The 19,782-nt window shown below is 42.1% G+C and overlaps 1 protein-coding gene across 1 annotated transcript in view; it reads left to right on the forward strand.

Moving 5' to 3' along the window:
• LOC128714575 (potassium voltage-gated channel subfamily KQT member 4-like) overlaps positions 1–19,782 on the forward strand; it is a 90,272-nt gene that overhangs the window by 21,908 nt on the left and 48,582 nt on the right. The window contains exons 8-9 of the mRNA XM_053809448.1: positions 12,277–12,324; positions 17,192–17,373. Coding sequence (XP_053665423.1) covers positions 12,277–12,324; positions 17,192–17,373 — 230 coding nt within the window. The remainder of the gene's footprint in view (positions 1–12,276; positions 12,325–17,191; positions 17,374–19,782) is intronic.

Here is a 19,782-nt window from a genome sequence, read left to right on the forward strand (position 1 = left end):
GGCGTACAGTTTACCGGAGGGCCTAGCAAAAAAAAAAGTTCGCATGCTATGCCTCCGATGCCAAAAAAACGCGTTCGCCATCATCTGTCGACTTTTTAGTTCGCTCCATTCAATCTTCGCCCCACCCGCCCAATCCCTTTCGACCCATGTTATTCACTTCACCGCACAATTTTCGCACCGGTGTATGTGAACAAACGGAGAACAAATTCCAACTTTACACACAACAGAAAATCACCTCCGTCAAAGTAACCTCCAACAAAGTCCAAATGAACGCTTCCAACATTAAAAAAAAAACGCTTGCCAACCTTTTCCGAACCTGTTTTAATGATGTGTTTCTTCTCACAACAACTGCAAAAAAAATCAAATCCGATTATGATTTATACATATATGTACGTGTTTCTGATTCGTTTTATATATATATACATATCTACATAGAACCGATTACTGGGATATGCTCCTTGAAAGCTTGAATATCCATAGGTAATTTCGTTTTCTTTGTGAACGTTTCCAATTCTTACTTCTTACTCTCTTGTACTTGTAAAACTTGGGTTTCTTGTTTGTTCTTGGCTCTGGTTTTCTATTTTTGGTTTATTAAACTTTTACCCATCGCTCTACTCCTCCCGTTTTTACCTTTATTATCTTCTCTCTCTCTCTCTCTCTCTTCTCTCTCTTCTCTCTCTCTCTATCTCTCTTTTCTTTTATCCTTCACGGTCCATATTTCGAACGTTTTTCCTGCATTGTTTCGGTACACCCTTCTTCTTTCCACACGAGAAGTCGTTTGAGCGTAACGGAAACGATTGACTAAAAAGCACAACGTAACTGCGAAAAAGGAAACAAATTTATTCAGCCGTGTGTGTTCGTTCTGGTTTTGTTTTCTCTACCGGTAGGGCGAAAAATTCCCACACAAGGTAAACATGCGTGGAATTTTTGTCATCGATTTGCACTTCCTGTCTTCAAACCGATTCCACCCTACCCGGTTTATCGTGTTTTAACGTTGCAAGGTGATGTCGCCGGTTGTCGACAAGATTGTCCAAACAGCCGAAAACTGCTGCCGTCGCAGTAAAAACCTTTCGCGGACCCTTTTCTTCTACGGCTACATTCACTTTCTTGCGCATTGGCTTCGCTTACGCCTTCCGTCCCAGTAGCTTTTTTCCGGCCCCGGGGCGGCCCACCTTCGCTAGTACGTACACCCACCAAAACCGAACCGGCATTCTTCCTGGCTTAGTGTTGCGTTCGTTGTTTGTCCGTCCACCGATCGATGCCCGTGCCCGATCGTGCATCAGGTCATTATTGGTGGTAATGTCTCGCCCTTGCTTGCAGAACTGATTGAGTTACATCCGGGGCAGGTCCGCACTTGTGTCCCTTTGACCCACTGCTGTGCTTCGGTGCTTGATTAGCTCCGTCCATCATCGATACGAAAACGATCGGATGATTAGGTTAGTGTCAGCAAAATTGGCTCGCCGTTGGCAGTGGATATATCATCCCCCTCTCTGGGGGGATGATACACAGTTGGACGGATGTCATTAATTAGGGATATTAGTGGCTTTTTCCTACCAAATCCATCCGGCACCGAGCGTTGGATGTGAATGTATCGGATGAACGATGCGAAGCTAGCCGCTTAAAGCTGTATTCTTCTCCAAATGTTGCTCTGTCGACAAATCTGTGCTGCAAACGAATATATCTTTTAGTGTGTTTAAGTAGAATTCACCTTAAGCCTCCAACTATGCTTTGCTTGGGAAATGTATAAGAGTTTTTTTTTTATCTTTCAAACATTAAAAAAATACTCTGCCTTACTAATCCTTAACACATCCACTTTAAACTTCCTACCATTCCAACGAAAAAGTTTTACAGTTTAGTTTTAGAACATTAAAAAAAAAATATCCCTTCCAAGTTCGAATGGCGCCCGAAAACAACATACCCAATACATCGCAATTACGACCAAATCACAACAACTCCCATTATTCTCTGTGTATTGAAAGCTTTCGTGGTCAAAAAATTTATCTTCTGGCCAGAAGGTGCCCTAGTGCCACGGAAAGGTTGGTCTCCCATATAAACGAAACAAAAGCATACAACAATAACGTCAGTGTTTCTCTTCCTGTCTTGAATGTGTGTGTGTGTTATGCTCACTGGTCTGTGTGTGTGTGTTTCTCGGATGATTGGATTTATTGTTTTGATTGTTTCCTTCCGACTGTACCGTATGGTTTCCTATTACGCTACTAGCATTGTGTATACATATACGTCTCTGCCTGCCGTAACGATTGTCGATACTCGTTGTCACTACATTGTCCAGCTGTTGTGGATGTTTACCCCTTCTTCCCTCTGTACACCACTGTACCGCTCTGTTTTGTTTTGTGTCTTTCAAGCGGTTCCTCCGCATATCGCTACCATCCTTTATCCGATATCGGTTTGCACCGGCCCAATGTAGAACTAACGAATTTCTATTCTCTGTGTTTTATTCTATGCACTTTCTTACACTATCCTTTCCTTTTGTTTATGTTTGTTAGGTGTAGTGTTCGGTTTACCTTCTAAATACCCTTTTCATCATACTAACAACTGCTGATAACACTTTTAAAAACTAAACTATATATTTACGCTTTTGTCTGCAAAAATTTCGAACACGGGTCGGGTCTCAACCACCCACAATCTATACACAGTCCCCCAAATGACTCGATAAGCAAGCTGGAATTTGCGTAATGAGCTGAAACGATTGACACACTCTCAAGCGTCGCTGAATGTTATTTTTTATTATGCTGTGTGGGATGAAACAGTTTGCTCTCGTGCAGGCACCCGTCAACTGCAATCCGTCATGTCAATCATAGGCCATGCACGCTTCAAACGTTGCGGCGCACCGATCGACGCATCGCAAATCAGCAGCCTCAAATGATGTGATTACCCCCTTTTTTTCCGACAAAAGTTTGTATCTCACCCACGGGAAAGTGATGGCAGCGACATCCCTTTCTTTTTGCCTTTCGAGCCGGACTGTGCAGGGGCTGCCGCTATTTACCGGAGTACTTTACCGGGCTGTTTCAAAGTTAGTGCCGGCTGACGATTGGCCTGGATGGGAAGTGATGTTGGATCCCCGTTTTGGAGCCAACAAAACAACCGTCCACTTATCGGCAACCGCAAGCTGCGCTGGGGCTGAAGCCAACAGCGGAACGGTACAGCCAATGAAAACGAATCGGTCCGGCCTGTGCCCGGGCAACGGTTTTATGCCGACCGTAGCAGAAACATCAGCACCACGATTCAACATGTCAATCACTTCTAGGATTGAATTATGAATGCGTCTAGCAGCTGATGTCTGGACAAGCACGCCCCTATGTGTGTGTGGGCAGTATTGCAAACTTTTCTGGAACGGCATCCTTCACTTTACGACCCGAGAATCACGCTCCGGCTCAGCAAAAACCAATATTGGCTCAAGGGTTCCACGGCACGGGATGTCCATCCTATCGATGGATCGAGATCGTTCCGTAGCGTTAGTGTCACCCTGTGTGTTTTTTTTATTTTTTTGTTACATTTATCACACTTTTTGCTGATGCGTGCACCAAAAATTTATGCACACGCGGCTACATACGACTTGAGTTTGAAAACAAAGTTTTGGCCAACGATTGCGGTGTGTAAGCCGTTCCATTTCGGAATGGGGTTTTTCGGTGTAAATGTGTTGTGTAAATGACACTAAGGATAGAAACTTTCCCTTCACCCAAGTGTCGGTGTGTGTGTGTGTGTGTGTTTGAAGATGATATAACACAATTCTATTTTGCACCACACAAGACAATGTGATCATCGTCCACATGGTGGAACTTTTCACCACCTTTGCCACCTTCGGTTGTAGGGGAAATGGAGTGGAAAGCTTTCCAAGCTGTTGAGGACATTATTTGAAATGGTCGTATTTAACACCAAGGGAATCCGCAGCTTATAGAAGATTTATTTCGATACTATTATACTGTTTTTGAATGTGTACCTTTATTAAGGATGTAAATTATGAGGTGCAAAGAAAAATGGAGTTAGAGCACCTTTTATGGTTGTTTTAAATGTGAAAAAAAAATCATCTACGTTGACATTTTTAAGCTGAAGAACTTTTGTTGAAGAAATCGTCCTACAAGAAGATAAGAATAATTATGTGTTACTTCACCTTATCTGATTAAGGTTTGTACAGAAAAGTTGTAAAACATTTGCTAACGTGTTGGGTCTACATGATAGTTTGCATAATTTTAACGGTGGTAAACGCCACCGACACATTAGGTGCAAGATTGACTGAAATTTTATTTATTTGGTTACATATCTGTTATCAAAATTTCATCACTATATTTGTGTACTTGAGTTTTCTGTTCGAAATCTTGCCAAGTTGTAAGCCATTTTCGGCAAGATTTACTTTTATTCATCATTCTAAAGATAATCCCGTCTGATGTCTTTCATGTGATGCAGAAAATTTATGTAACTGTAAATGCAATACATAAATTTTGCTTCTATAAAAACTACCTCCTAAAATTACTCCCTAAATAGCCTCTACTAACTAGGTTTATAAAGAATTTTAGAGTTCAAGTTGCATAGTTGGAACTATTACTCATCAAGTTGAACTGGAATGTATGGAAGTAGATCAGAAAACCTTCCCAAGTTTTGCATCGTTTTAATTCTATTTATGTAGTTTATGATCAAACTCAATGAAAGCTTTGAACTTTAACTGCCCCTTTTTACCCTTTTAAACTGAATTCACAGTTCGTTAAAGCGAATACCCTGAGTGGGAACTTTAAATCGCCTTACGAGCTCTACCAACCCCTGTAGCGGCTTCTTTAAACACGAATTTAGTGATGATGGAAAGGAAAACCTTATAAGCGGCTTAGTATTCTGGGGAAAACTTCTACCGTACCAGCACCATCGAATGCGCCCCAGCGGCAATACAACGGCTTCGATTTCTTTCCCATTAAAGCAAATGACTGTCCGTGCCTTCGCCGTTGGTCAAAAATCATGCCAAACAAAAGGATCATTACAGCACTGAACAACCGTCGGCAAGCTTCCTGCGGGTTGGAATACTAAAAGCCCCACCCCAATTCGGGGAAGGAACCGGCGGTACCGTCAAATGCGAAACAGGGAAAATCACGTGCGCCTACGAAACGGAAGGAAGCGAAAAATATTTACTTATTCATTTGTTTTGCCCGTTTCATAATAATCCGTCTCTGTATGTGGGTGTGTGTGGTGGCAGTTTTCCCGTCTGTTTCGCCCTGTTTTGCAACCGTTTTGTTTGCAAAAAAAAAACTAAGAAACGCTCAACTTCTTTCCTTTCCCTCCCAGCACCCCGTTCGAAATGAAGAATTTCAATCAATTTTTCATTCAACATTTTCTACGGCATAACTCGCTGCTGGGACCAGCAGAAAAATGTGTGTGTGTGTGTGTGTGAGGGTATGGAAAGGCAAGCTTGGAAAGTTTCATCGTACCAAAACAAAAAAGTGGTTGATATCGACCTACTCCCTACTGTGCCCCATGGCCGGGCATTCTTTTAGGTGCCATTTTTTGTTGTTGTCTTCACCGATCCAATCACGCCTTTCTGCCTCGCAACCAGCGTCCAGCGTTTGGTCGGAACCGTGAGTGCTGGGCGGTTCAATAACAACAACCAGCACCGATGGTAAATTATGTTCATCATAACACAAACAAACGAAGCGCAACAACAGGACCTGCCGATAATGTTTTGATTGCGTTCGACGTGCCGTGGGTGGGTCGGGTGGGGTTGGATGGTGATCGGGTTGAGCGCACTGAGTTGAATAATTTAAGTTGTTATGAAACCGATAAAAAAACGAAAATCATGATGCACCCCACCACCTCCAAGGGCGCTATGAATTCCAACCCCGGCGATAAGTTGACCCCGTTGTAAGTTATCGATTTTCCGAACGAGGTACGAATCCGTTGCACCGTTCTTTGGGGCATGTCGACAGCGACCAAACCCATGTACCCGTGATCGTATTGAATGGGACAGCGAACAGTCTCACACACACGCTAGAACAAGGCGAGTGCATGTTGCGTCAGCGTAACAAAATCCACATCCTGACACTTCTATTAGCGCGCACTGACAGTCCAGCGATCCGGCGTGATTGCTATGCGAGCCGGTAGGAGGCCCGGTCTGGCGGGGCAACGCTCACTTGCCGTGAGGCGGCCACTAAGTGGTGGCGGCATGATACGGCAATCTAATTTGGAAACACGTAATTAGTGGGAAATTATTTTCTCTTCCATCGGCTACCGCCGGTTCCGATGCTGTGAGACTTCCTTCCGGTGAGGAAGCCGCCGTGAGACACGCTGTACATAAGCGTGTGTGTGTAAGGAGGAAACAAAGACCCGACAGATAGACGGACAGATAAGGGAAGCCGGTGGTTTGATCCTTAAGATTGCCAACCAGAAGACGCTTGTCAACTTCCGGCAGGCATCGGAGTGATGGTGAATTGAATTTCCTCGCCGTGCGCTACGAGAGGCTCAACAGATGGTGTATCGCTGAGAGTGATGTTTGGGGGACCTGTCTGCCTGTTAGTGGTTTGAATTTGCTGAATCACTTTGGATAGACGCTAAATTGGCTGCTAAATGTTTCGTAAAGGCAGTTGAATGGTGATATTTTGTTATCGAATTGTGCTCGTCTGTTCAGAAGCACAGCAGATCGCTTCGAAGGAACAGGGATTGTCTAGAAGGATCATGAAATTCGTACTTTATTATTGATCTGTGAGCTTTAAAGATTGTTTTAACTATTAACTTGATCGATTTTTACTATTGTGAAGCTAGACTTTGAGGCCTTTGAGGCGTTGAGACGATGAATGAATTCACATGAGTCTCAAACATGAAGCCAATCCTTGCAGGGAAATAGTCCACTTTTCTTCAGAGATAGGGCTGGTAATCTTCAGGAATTCTAAAATTCCTGTTAGGTCTTCTATACATCAAACATTATCTGCTTATACAATTAATCTTGCATACGAAATATTCAATTGAAGAGTTATTTAACAGTGCTTTGTGAAGAATTCTTCGGTTTAGTTTAGTTCTGAACTATAGCACCAGTTGGCGTTAAATAAAATGGCATTTGAACAATTGAAGTTTGAATTGAATTTGAAGTTAGCAAGAAGGAAAACTATGATAATTACAATAAACGCACGAATTCCAGTTCCATAGCAACTGACCATATCGGAGCCATTTTTAAATTATGTTGCAGCTTATGTTGTCGTGTTGAACTGAATGTAGAATGTACCGAGGTAATTTTGGAATTCTTCGGACTTTATGTATATTTTGCACTAGGAAGCTGATTGTGTTCTTAAGCTCTCTTTCTACTAACAAGCTCAGAGCTTTGTAGTTTCAGATTTACAACCACAATAACGCGAGAAAATGCAACAATTATAAAATAGTTACAATGGAGACGCCTAGTACTTGATGTACCCGGATAAGCAGGGAAAACACTTGAAAAACACTTGAATGCTTGAACACGTTCAAAAAACTTTCGCCAAATATTTATTTAAAAAAAGTACAAATGACACTTTAATTTTGAATAAAAAATGGGGCGACATTTCTTTACGCCTTTCATATAATCAAGTCGAAATTTGATTAAAAAAACTGTTTGTTGATAGTAAAAAGCTGACGAATGTCCAACTTTAACATTAAAATTACTTGATTCTCCAATTTGGACAACATCCAAAAGTAGTAAAATGTTTTTTTTAACTGGAAGTTAGCTCTAACCGAGGCTTTTCTTTTTACCTTTCTTGGTATCATAACGTACAAAGAGCATAAAACTAGTTGTTCATCTTATTTTTAACACCTGTTCCACTCTGGCACCTAGGTCAACACTTCATGTGGCCAGCAGAGGTGTAAAAGAAAAACTCTATTCACTCGCCTTTGGGCAATGGAAGTATTTTTAATTGAATCTTCTGACGGACGGAACCGGTTTCATACGATCCCCTGCTGCCATGTAGTTACCATTATTTGCTCAAGGCTGCTCTCTTCCGCCCGAAACGAAGCGCAACAATGACTGCATTGGTGCATTCCGGCAGTGGATCGCCTGTGGCAATAAACTTCCCACGAGGACGTGCTGTCGGGGCATGTGTGAAAAGTTGAATTGAGTTTTTCCCGTCTCCGGCATATCGGGCGTTCCAATTTGATGCGTGACGTATTTTCCATTTCGTCCTGTTCTTCGCTTCTCGCTTCCCCTTCTACGCGCTGCAAAATGGCGCAACGAAACTAGTTGACTGCTTCGGGGAGCGGAAAAAAGGGATAAAAATGGAACATAAATTGTGCCAGCTGCTTGTTATGGGTAAGCTATCGATTGCCGTTTTGTTTTTCCATGCCAGTTCCAGCCAACCGGTTCAGTTCCCATCGATGCAGCTGCAAGCTGCAGCTGCTGGTGGAACACATTCCAACGAAGCTTAATGTATTTTTACCACCCAAGCAAACTGGGCTGGCATTGAATTAATGGTTCCCTATTTAGCAACGCACCGCAAGAAGGGCCCACGTGCAGGAATTTTAGGGGAAAAAGTTGAATTTATTATCTTCCATGCTCGAAGTGTGGTGCGCGTTTTGCTTTCCCAACTTTTACTCACGAGAAGATACCAAAGGGACACATTACGCTCGCCGATCAAGAAGGTGGCGGGCGCCCCCTAAAACGAAAGACATTGCAATGTGTTTTTGCGCTGCAAGGCGCGACACAATCGTCAACACTTGGCAACAGAAACTGTCAACAGCATTATTTGATCGTTTCCGCTTCAATTTGTTAGAGTGGTTCGTTAGCCGAACGCGAGCAAAATCCCTCCGCCAGGGCAACGAAACGAAAACGGAAGGCGACGAATTCCGCTGTAATTGCATCATAATGAGATGCGCTTGATGGCGTACCGATGTCGGGTTGGGCAAAGATAATTTGTACAGCCCATCCGTGGATTTCGTTTGGTCGTGGGTGCTTAGTCTCGTTTTCGCTTTTTTATGCCCATTGCCATGTGCAAAATTAAAAAGAACCCTCCCGCACTACCTCGCGCACCAGCGCTACGCCGTAGAATGTAAAAAGGAAAATGTTCCGCGGTTCGTCCCGATGGTGGTTTGTGGTCCATCATCATTTCATGCCATGCTGACTTTATTACGGCGGGAGGGAGAGTTTTCCGGTTTTTGTCTTGCGAACGAAAGCATTTAAAATAATTCAAACAAACCGCCGTCCGTTGATTTTGAGATCGTTTCGTCTCGGCGCACACACAGCCCGGCCGGCCCGGCCCCGCACGAACACCACACAGACCAATACATTCGGTCAGCATTTTTTAACAAACCAGACGCTCTTAAGTGAGTGCCAGTAAAATAGATAAAGCCAAATAATGGACGCATTTTGGGTGGTGGGCAAAGTGTTTCGCCGCTTTCCATTTCGGCTTCGGTCGTCTTTTTTTCCATTCGGTTGTGGGGGTTTTGGGGTTGAACAAATTTGATCTCGCCTACGGTTGTGAAGTGATGTAGCTTAGGTTAGCTACATCAAGACGGGGACGGGGTTTTTTTTTTCTTCCCCCTGGTGAGTGTATGTAATTTGGACTGGTTGTTCTTCGATGATAATTAAGGGTGGTTGCTTAATCAACTCCACTACATTATACTTTTCGTTATCGTTACGATGCTGACCTTTACCGAACGGAACTGGAATTTTAATTTCCTGCCGAAAGACGTACCAACAATATACGGAGCTGGTGCGGCAATTTGTCAAGTTACAGTAATGGAGTCATTTTATGAAGTGTGATGGTGGTCATATTAAGTGCCACATAAAATTAATACTACACTCCCTTTTGTAACCAATTTTGGACACATCGGAACGAATTTAAAACATAATACGTTCTTCATACACGTGTTTAAAGGACATTCTATTGTTTTACTACAGCTTATCAAAGAAATTCATAGATTGTTTATATTTTTTAATAAGAACGGCCAGGCCGTATTGCTAACAATAGAGACCGTTGTGCTAATAAAAAAGAAGTAATATAATTATGTTACTAGCATTTCATAAATGTGACAATACGGAAAATGTCGCCATGCTTGATGAAGCAATACAATTAATGCAAAAAAAACAAAAATGTATTCGCTTTGTCTTAAAAAGTAAGACAACTGACGTGTTTAGAAAATGTTGTAGAAATTAGTTATTAGAGGTGGTTTTTTGACTTGGCTGATAACTACTAAATAACTAATACGAACTTAATATCCTAAATGTTTGGACAATTGCATAAATTTAGGAGCCATAGTCCCGATAGATTTGAACCTATTGGAAGATGTGTAATTCGAAATTTAATCTAGCTTCAAAGTATATTTTCTTAAATTCCCACCGAAGGTCACCACTAAAGTAATAAACTTTGTCTGTCCCAGCCGTGCAACGCAAAACGAAACGGGCCGCATTCAGGGCATGCTAATGTGCATGCACACTTCATAAGCATTTCAACACTTACACGACACCTCGCCAGCGAACAGTGTAATCCCCATTCCCAGCCATAATAATGGTAATAATAACGCCCTGCAGCACAATCGTCACGAAACCCTGGTCGACGGAATTGACCCACTCCGCACCAGCCGGGTGGACCTCACGGGGTGGCTGGGTGTAGAAATTCATTACGCCAAAGTGCAGCCACTTTTTGCAGAAGGGTCGTGCAAAAAAAAAAACACTGTGCTTTAATTATAGAACATCAAAAACGACACCATTAACCGGGTGAGTGGGACAAACTGTTGCATCAAATCTGCACCACGTGACGCTTGCATCAACGCCACGATTTTGTGCTCTAGTGCAGTGGGGGGTTTTCTTTTCCTGTCTCACTTTCGAGAAGCATCGTTAACTACCGAGCAAAAGAATAATGCCATTCTTACGCCCTTTTGATTGGCCTGGGCAGGGTCGGGTGATGCGAGTGTGGAAAAAAAGGGAAAATGGTCAGCTTTCTTTGAGTCTATTAAAATAGTAAGAGAATGAAGGGAAGTAATAGCACACTTACTCACACACTTGATAGTTGTCCCATCGCTTGAAGACTTCCGAGACTCTTGTTTGATGGAAATTCTTGCAGAAGAGATTTTAGAACGTCCTTGGTATACATTTATCACAAGACGACATGCTTTTGTACGTGCGTAATATCTTTCTTTTCCTCGCTGTTGTAATGATTCTCACTCTTTCTCGCTTTCTCTTCCACGGATGAAGCATAATTTAAAGCATTCTATTTGCATGGCACCCTAGAAGTATGCTCCAACTTCTCGCATAGTTCGTCGTCTTCTTGTCCACCGTTTGCATAACTCATCCCACTGCATTGTTCTTAAAAAGGGTCTTCTGGTCTTCCGTGATTAATTAAATATTTCCACTATAGAGTGTACAGTGCCCGAATCAATATGCCAGGAAAGTGCTATTACAGCTACGCTAGACACGTTGGCCTGTAGGGACAGTAATTAAATTACATTTGCAGCTTTCTGGAACCATCACACTTTTTCGTAGCCTACTGTGTTCGCCCGTTTGGTTAATGTTTATCGTCTTTTTGCGCTGAAAATTTCGCCTCTCTTTCTCGCTCCGTTTATCTAACTTCTAACATCTTGCTGTGCTTGTGCTGCTGGTTTGTCGTATCTTTCGTACACTGTACCCACAGGTCGGGGACTCTTTGACAGCATTAGGCTACATGGGTCCGTCCCGTACGGGTAGCAACAGTAGTTGTGTGACACTTAGCCACTTATCGTAGCATAGTTCGTACCGGCACTGGACTGCACTGCTACTGTGTGTTGGGTTGCCAAGTGTACCAGTGTGACGCTCTAGTAAACGCACACGGAAAACACCTCACTCGAGCGTGTAGATTCGAGCTAGCTCTCTGGCATTAGTGCGCTGTGGCACCGTCCAGTTATTAATTACACAGCCGTTACCGTTTGCCAATAGTTTGATAGTAGTGTATAGTAGGTATGCCGTATCCTGTCTGTTCTGTCTAGAACCCAACCGGTTTCGGTAACCGGGTATGTCTCACGTACGCCCTAACGAACCTCGTCTCTATCTGTACGCCTTGTACGTTCTTTCCGTTCTGTTTCATTCTGTTTGTTTCATTCTCTCGTTTGCTCTTACCGTTCTGTTACTTACAAACTTGTTACGTCTGCATATTGCAACTCTACTGCTCGTTTCCGTTGAAAATACAATTTTGCAATCATTAAATGCGACTTAAAAAACCTGGATGATACCGATTTACAATTGTGTTCTAATTTTCCCAACTACCAACGCCCCATCGCCAACCCGAACGATCCAACAACTTCCCATTCTTTTTTGGGGGGGTGGCTCCCAACAACAACCCAACCGACCAGATCAAAGCTGGAGGCAGCAGAAAAACTGGCCGCCTCATCCAGTGCCGCGTAAGTGTTGCCATGCTGAGGGGTGTCCACCTGGTGTTTCGCTCAGTAGTGAAAAACACACACACACTCATACACGACAACCTCTAAGCTCTAACACAGTGACAGCGCGTTGCGATCGGACAATGATCTGCTCCGTCGAATACGATTAGCGTTTATAGGCGGAGTTTTGTTTCTTGTCTAATTAGCGTTTCATTTTGTTTTTTTTTTAATCTAATTGAATGTCTTTTTGTTGCTGTTGTAGCACCACAACCACACGCTTCACTCTTACCGTAGACCGTTTAGCGGCTCTTGTTTCACTGCTGAAATGCAAATCGGGTTTCGCCCTTGCAATTGTTCCGATTATTGCAGTGCGAGAGGGAGTTTGTTTTCAATATGCTTAGAATAGTGTTTTGCTCCACTCTTGGCAAGCTCGAACGAAACTTAACTGCTGTCGTACCGTTTTGTGCTCGTGTTGGTTTTTTTTGGAAAGTGCCCTTTACTGTTCTGCGATTGCATTTTCCATAATGTTTTAATTCAATTTGAATGGCAACCATCTCGCGACTGCTTTGTTTTTCTTTTCTCAACTGTTTTCGAGTGTTTCAAGTGGTTAGATTTGGAGTTTCGCAGTATAGAATGTTTAGTGCCTCGTACCGTTTTCTTCATAATGTGCTTTAAAGTTTATGAAAAAAAAGTTAACACTAGCGTGTTGATAGCTGCTCAGTTCTGTAATGCTTTTAGTCCGTTTTCTCTACTGTTTCATAATAACTATTTCTCTTCTTAGATTTAATATTTTACGTAAAACATACTTATAAATTGAGCATTTATTTTACACATTTCAGAACCAAAGTTAGCGTACAATTTGCACCAGTCTGATGGAGAGTTGTGTTCACATTTAATTTAAATAATTAAAAAACCACACCTGTCCAGTCCGTAGCCGGAATAAATAAATCCCGTTTCATTAAATTGTAATGTCAGTGACTGTCCGGGGCTGAGCTGTAAATGACTGTTCTAAATCGTGCACGCCGCGTCCCGTGCAGACCCAGCCCGAATTTGGGAAAGTGTGTGTTCCGTCTGTTCCGTTTCATTTTCCGCTTCCCCCTTCGTGGGAAACGGGCCATCGTGCTCACCCAGAATACATTGGGTGCAGTGGCATTAGTCACAGTGCTGTTAACATGTGTAACGCTCGTGTCGTAGTCTTTCGACGGTTTCAGTTCCCTTATTTTATTCTAATACACCCGACAGCTTGCTTCCGTTTCCGTGACCGTAAGCTGCACAAAGCTGAGCATTCCATTCCCATTCCTCCCAAAACACACACATACATACCTTGAAGCACGCAACAGAACGAAGGAAACGAACGGCTAACGCTCGGTAGCTTTCACCATGCTCGACCTTCCTGGAGACGACCATCGTAATTGTCACCATATGCAAATGCGATGAAGTTATAACGAAAGGAAACTATCACTCCCCGGGTGCCGGGACTCCCGGGTTTACCGAGCAAAGTTTATTCCGCGCCCACCGCGCACTGAAGCAGCAGGGGCTAACCAAGGATCAACAGACGGCCCAACTTGTCTCTCGGGGCTGGGGAAAGGACTTTTATTTCCATTATTTCCGTGTCACGTAGATCTACTTGAACGCCACGTTCTCAGTAGAATTCAGGGCCCACGGCACGGCATTCCGTTTTGTCCAGGGTCGTTGGCTGGATGTGTTGTGTTGGACATTGTAGTGCTGCTCTTTCCGTACTTCCTTGCAAGCGTGTATATGTGTGTGCTTAACTGGAACTTCCTTTGTCGATTTACTGGATGCTGCAAATTCTTCACGAAAGCAGTTTTGTTAGGATCAGCATTTTTCCACGCAACCGATTGTCGAGGCGATTAATCTTGTGACGCACCATGTCATTCCTCGACTCTGTTAGTTGTAGGGACATCTTGTATAAAAAAAATAATGTGATTAGTTTACTTATAAATATTCGCAAAATAGAACATGTTTTGTCTGTGGTAATTCTATACAAAAATATGCTTCGCTCTTCCTGTTTATTGCTTTACTATGGAGTTCAAGTTTGAAGTTTTCGCTTTCGTCTAATTCATCGCTTTCTTTGTTTTGCTTCTATTTGTTTTCACTGATAATAACTCATTTTTATAAGTCTGTTAGGCGCGGTTTTGTTAGGAAAGTGTTTGGTAACTTGTTTTTTCCTACATTAATTTAGGTTGGAGAAAATGAAATCCATTGTTTGTCCGTGAAATACATAACTTCATTAAACTTTTCTGGGAATATCCAATGAAAGGTCAAATAATAACCGACTTTTTCAAAGATTTGCAACCATTTTAAAAGGTGCGTATCATTACATACGTTAATGGTCTACTGATACCAAATGGGAATACAGCATCATTGTCCGATTCTGACCAATGTTAGTCAATCTGATGTTTAGAAATTGGTCATATGGAAGCAACTCATAGTATATGATTTCCTTCCAGTGCCACCAAATATGCAGTACATCCTTTTGTGGCCGTTAGTCCTGGTTTGTCCACCATTTCCATTTCCATTCCATTCCACCATTTTCTCACAATATCGTCGTATTTGACCTATTTCTCATCCCCAATAATCAACCATTTTATTCCGTTTGACTAAGGACTGCGAGATAGCAATTCGATCCAGCTTGATGTATGGTGCATATTGGTGTGGCACTCTAATATAAGGCTTTATATGTTTCTAAATGCAATTGCGATGAAACATGTTGAAACTGTTTTATGGATCAATAACATACTGGACATCTTCGTTTGTTTTAATATCGATCGCTACAATCACTCTCCCCAAAAAAAAAACAGGATTTCCTTTTCTTCAACTTTATATCAAATAAATGTGAAGAAAACTATTCAATTGGTTGAGTTTTTAAACTCTTTATCCGTTTTAAATTAATTTGTATTCAATTTTGTAATCAATTTCTTACTTTTATATCATGCTATACCTTCATTTGCAACGGTATCGGAGTTCTTTTTATTTTCGGTATCTATTATTCGTGTTAAATAAAAAAACAAAAATATTCTATTTAGCATTGATTTTTCTGGTTAATGTTTACCACATTTATGGCCTTTTTTGTTATGAATTCTTTTACGCCTTATCCTTCGTTTCGGATTTTATTGTTCAATCTTTAAGCACAGTTCATCTAACCTTCTTCTGTCATCATGCCATCGAATACACAACTTGATTATAATTTTTCTTTTATTTTCTTTTTTCTTCATTTCCCACTTTTCTATATGTTGTTTCCTGCTTGTTTGTTGTGCCTGCTCGATCTCGCCATGCCATTCAATCAATCAACACCATTGCTATGTTACACGCGCGCTCAACCACACATACACACGCATACGGCTATCGTACAAAAAACTTACAATTGCGCGTGTCTCGTGCCTGTCTGCCACATTTGACGTTTGACCTCATGAACGGCACGCACTCACGCATCGCTTCAATGCTACTTGGTACATCAACCGTTGGCTGCACCCGTTTTGCGGCGGCCATGTTTTGCATTCCGACATCGGTTACACCTGCCCGACACCAAACCGTCCAACCACGCCTGAACCAACCGGAAACCGGTCGGTACCCTGTTCTGGATCCTGTTACAACACCTGGCCCCGTCGTGGTTGGGGCGATTTAAATTTGGAAAATGGATTTTCTTTTTAACATAATGGCAAAAACGGCGCAAACAACAACATCCCGCTGGTCGGCAACGAAACATTCCGGATCGGACTGCAAACAAAAAAAATGATGGTTAATGATTGGTCACAAACTGGGGAAAAAAACCTCCCATCAATGGACATCCATCGGAAACCACCGGAAATACATCAACCCATAATCATCATCACCATCGTCATGCACGATCATCATGGACAATGGCGCTCATCAATATGCACCGCGGAAATTCTCACATGACGTTTGGTTTTATTTTCATTACCTTTGTATCACACATCACATATGAATTATTACCATAACTATTGGGAATCATCGCATTTTGGCTTCCTGTTCTTCGTTTCTGTTGGCGTTTTTTTTTACTTCTCTCACTCGTACGCAACTTTGCACTCACTGTTAACGCTGCACTGCTGCACAATTCAATTTGGTTTTTCCTTTTTTTCTCTCCATTTTGCCCGTTTTGCGATGTTAATGCTTTGCAAATCCGCGCTATTCGCTGCATAATCGTAATCAATTTTCGAAACGCATCGGTCAATATGGAAAACAAATATGGCCGCTGCTGGTGCACCACGTGACGTATGTGGCTTGATGTGGTGCATCCGCTAAACCCACGAATCGCTCTTACGCCCACTGCCACCCTCCTCGCTCTGTCTCTCCGTGTAATACGCCATTTTTGATCTCTTTGCTGCCATTTTTGCCTTTTTTGCCTGCGCCTGTGATGAACCACGTTCGGTGTGTGAAACCCTGCTTAATCTGTACTGTGTCTGTGCCTGTGTGCGTGATCCTATTATTATGTTTCTTTTTTTTTTTTTGGTGTGTGCTGTTGTTCTATCCGCTTTCGGTTTGGATGTTGATTGTTTCTTTATTTTCCCGTATTCTTGGAATTGGTGTTGGTTTATCGCCCATCGTTCGTAACCAACAACCACAACAACACCAAAACGCGGTGTGGGCTACGAATGGTGCGCGTTGGATCAAATGTCAATCCATTAAATGGTTTTGTCACACGATATACAACCTTTACCATTACACACACACACATACACACACATAAACGTCTCCCCTTTTCCGTTATCCTTTTCGTAACGGAAAACATCACTTGGCCCGAAACCAAATCACACATACACACGAAATACACACCCACTCGACAAAATTTCCATCCCACCCCGAAAAGTGCTGATAGCAATGGACTTAATCATAAATCACTTATTAGGCGGGCGTCCTCGAGCTTCAAGCACAACGCATCGTTCGTGGCCCGGCTGCCCACGATCCGGCGGCACAAGAGCCAATCGCTGCACTCACCCGGCAACCCGAAGCCCCCGAGCGGTGGTGGAAGTGGCCGGACGGGCCGTTGTCCTCGCGTGACCGACATCAATGCTTCATCGGAAAATCTGGGTAAGTGCCGATCGGAGTTGACCGTTCCATTGTCAACGTTCATCCCCATACCCCCGATAAGCTCCCAATAAATGGTCCCATCGTAACTTTCATCAATGCTCCCGTAGCGTGTAAGTTTCTCCCTCTCTCTCTCTCTCGCGCGCGCGTTCTGTGTATGTGTCAATAATATCAATGTCCGGCAATGTCCGTATTTGTTTGGGTTTTCATTTAACTTTTATCATCGCTTACGTTTTGTGGGACGGCTTTGTTTTCATTCGCACTCATTCTCATCCTACGGTGATTTGGGGTTCATTTTTATTCATAAAGAGTATTCCTTTCAATTACATTATCATAAAGTGTGCTTTTCGATTCCATATTTTCTGTTCAAACCGAAGAATAGAGTTGCTCGACATTCGTTGACAGCTTGTATAGGCTTGACGCGCACAGGTCCTTAAACGCTGTACATTTGAGATTCACTTTAGGAAAAAAGTAAGAATACACAACCCATTCATCCGTTGACAGCTAATGAATGCTTCAAGCAACCAGGGCCATAACACACTGCACACTTGAGTTTCAATGTGGGAAATAAGGAAAACTGAAACTCTTATTCATCCTTTGACAGCTAAGGAACGTTTGAACGCTATCAGAGTCGTTACATACTTTATTGTTGATAAAAAGGGGCTAATAAAGTCCCGGTTCTTCCTTTGACAGGTAATAAACACTTTAAGCTGTCAGGGCCATTACGCACTATACACTTCAGTTTCAATTTAAGAAATTTTGAAGTAATTTCCTAATAACCATTCAAACATGAACCTACACATAATCAATAAATGCTACTTACACTGGACGTTTCTTGTTAGTAAGAGACTAAATTGATCTGCATAACGTCAAACGACTGCGTATTGCTTATCCTTGAATTTAAAGCCATGTCCCAAGAGTAGATGTCATCTCAAAAAAAGCCTATTTTTCTGATCATTATTCAGATTCAGTGGACATAGTTTGAGGACAGTTTTTAAACTCCACAAATAGTTAATTTTATTTATTTTTTGCTCGCATAACAAACTATTCAAGAAAAGGCCTTATCGATATCATCACATTCGCTACCGATAAAGAAATGGCCGGAAAAGTATGTATTGAAACTTTACTGTGCAGTGTGTTGTAGTCCATTTTTCCCCCAAAATGAACACTCGCGCTTTTGGGTGAATGAATAATGAATCTCTTTTATTTACACTTTTAATTCTTTTTTGAGTCTGCTTTGCAGTAAGATTTTAAGTATTTCAGTATTTTAAAGTAATAAAACAATATCTTCAGAGTGTTTAGAGGAAATCAGATTCCTATTTTGAAGCTTGAAGCAAAAATAAAAACACACTTTAGACAATTCGAATTTCAATTTACATTCCCCTTTACACTCGCTACACAATTCGCTCAGCAGGCTTTGATGCATCATTTTTTATGGATAGGAAAACCTTTTTATAAACCACTATACTACTGCACCGCGACTTTTGGTGAGGTTCTACTGATACCCTAGTGCACCGTTTTGTTGTCCAGTTCGCTATATCTTCCCTGGTCTCTTTTACCGAACCAGCCCAGATACTTCACGGTGAAGATATTTTTGCTTGGCTCCTTTCTAAGCTTTACAAGCTTTACACTTGTGAGTGGCTGTTTAAAATTAAAATCTTTGCTAGCGCTGCTGCTGATTCAAACAAATATTTATTCTGACGATATTTTCAAGTAAGCAGAGACCATTTTGTTTTTCACTCGGCGCAATCTTCATTACTAGTCAGCTATAATATTGTACAGGCAAAAAAAAACACACTTCTTGCCATTTACTTGCCGTCAAGATGTTCCGAATCCTGTACAGCAACATCACACGACCATGTCACTCGCTGTCAAATTCATTTCACGTCCGGGTTTGTTTTGTTTCTTGTTTTGTGTCAATTTTTGGTTTTGTTTCCATTTCAACTTTACAGTGCAATTGCATGTTAAGAAGCGTGTTTGTGCGTGTGTGTGTGTGTGTGTGCGGAAGGACACGGATTTGATGCACCGATATCACTGTTACCGTTTGGTTCATCTTTTGTACACCTTCGTTTTTTTCCAAATACGCTGTCGTAGCCGCCATTTTGCTGAAGCATAAGGTCCCGTTTGTTAGCGTAGTAGCGTAACGCACACTACCGCGTATCACTTCCTACCTTTTATCACCACTTTACCCGCTAAATTGAAACATTCTTTCAGAACGGAACAAGGCCCTCACCGAAAACAAAAAAAAAACAGGGCAAAGGGGATTTTTTCACCTTCATTTTCATCTCTCTCTCTCTCTCCTTCTCTTTCTCTTTCTCTCTTTATCTCTTTTTCTTATCGCTATGCTGTGCGTCGGGGGCGTTTTTTGACTATTAACTTTTGTTTTTCATATTGTTTCGTTTGGTTTCCACA

The sequence above is a fragment of the Anopheles marshallii genome, chromosome 3, assembly GCF_943734725.1.
Source record: "Anopheles marshallii chromosome 3, idAnoMarsDA_429_01, whole genome shotgun sequence".
NCBI classification, from domain to species: Eukaryota; Metazoa; Arthropoda; class Insecta; order Diptera; family Culicidae; genus Anopheles; species Anopheles marshallii.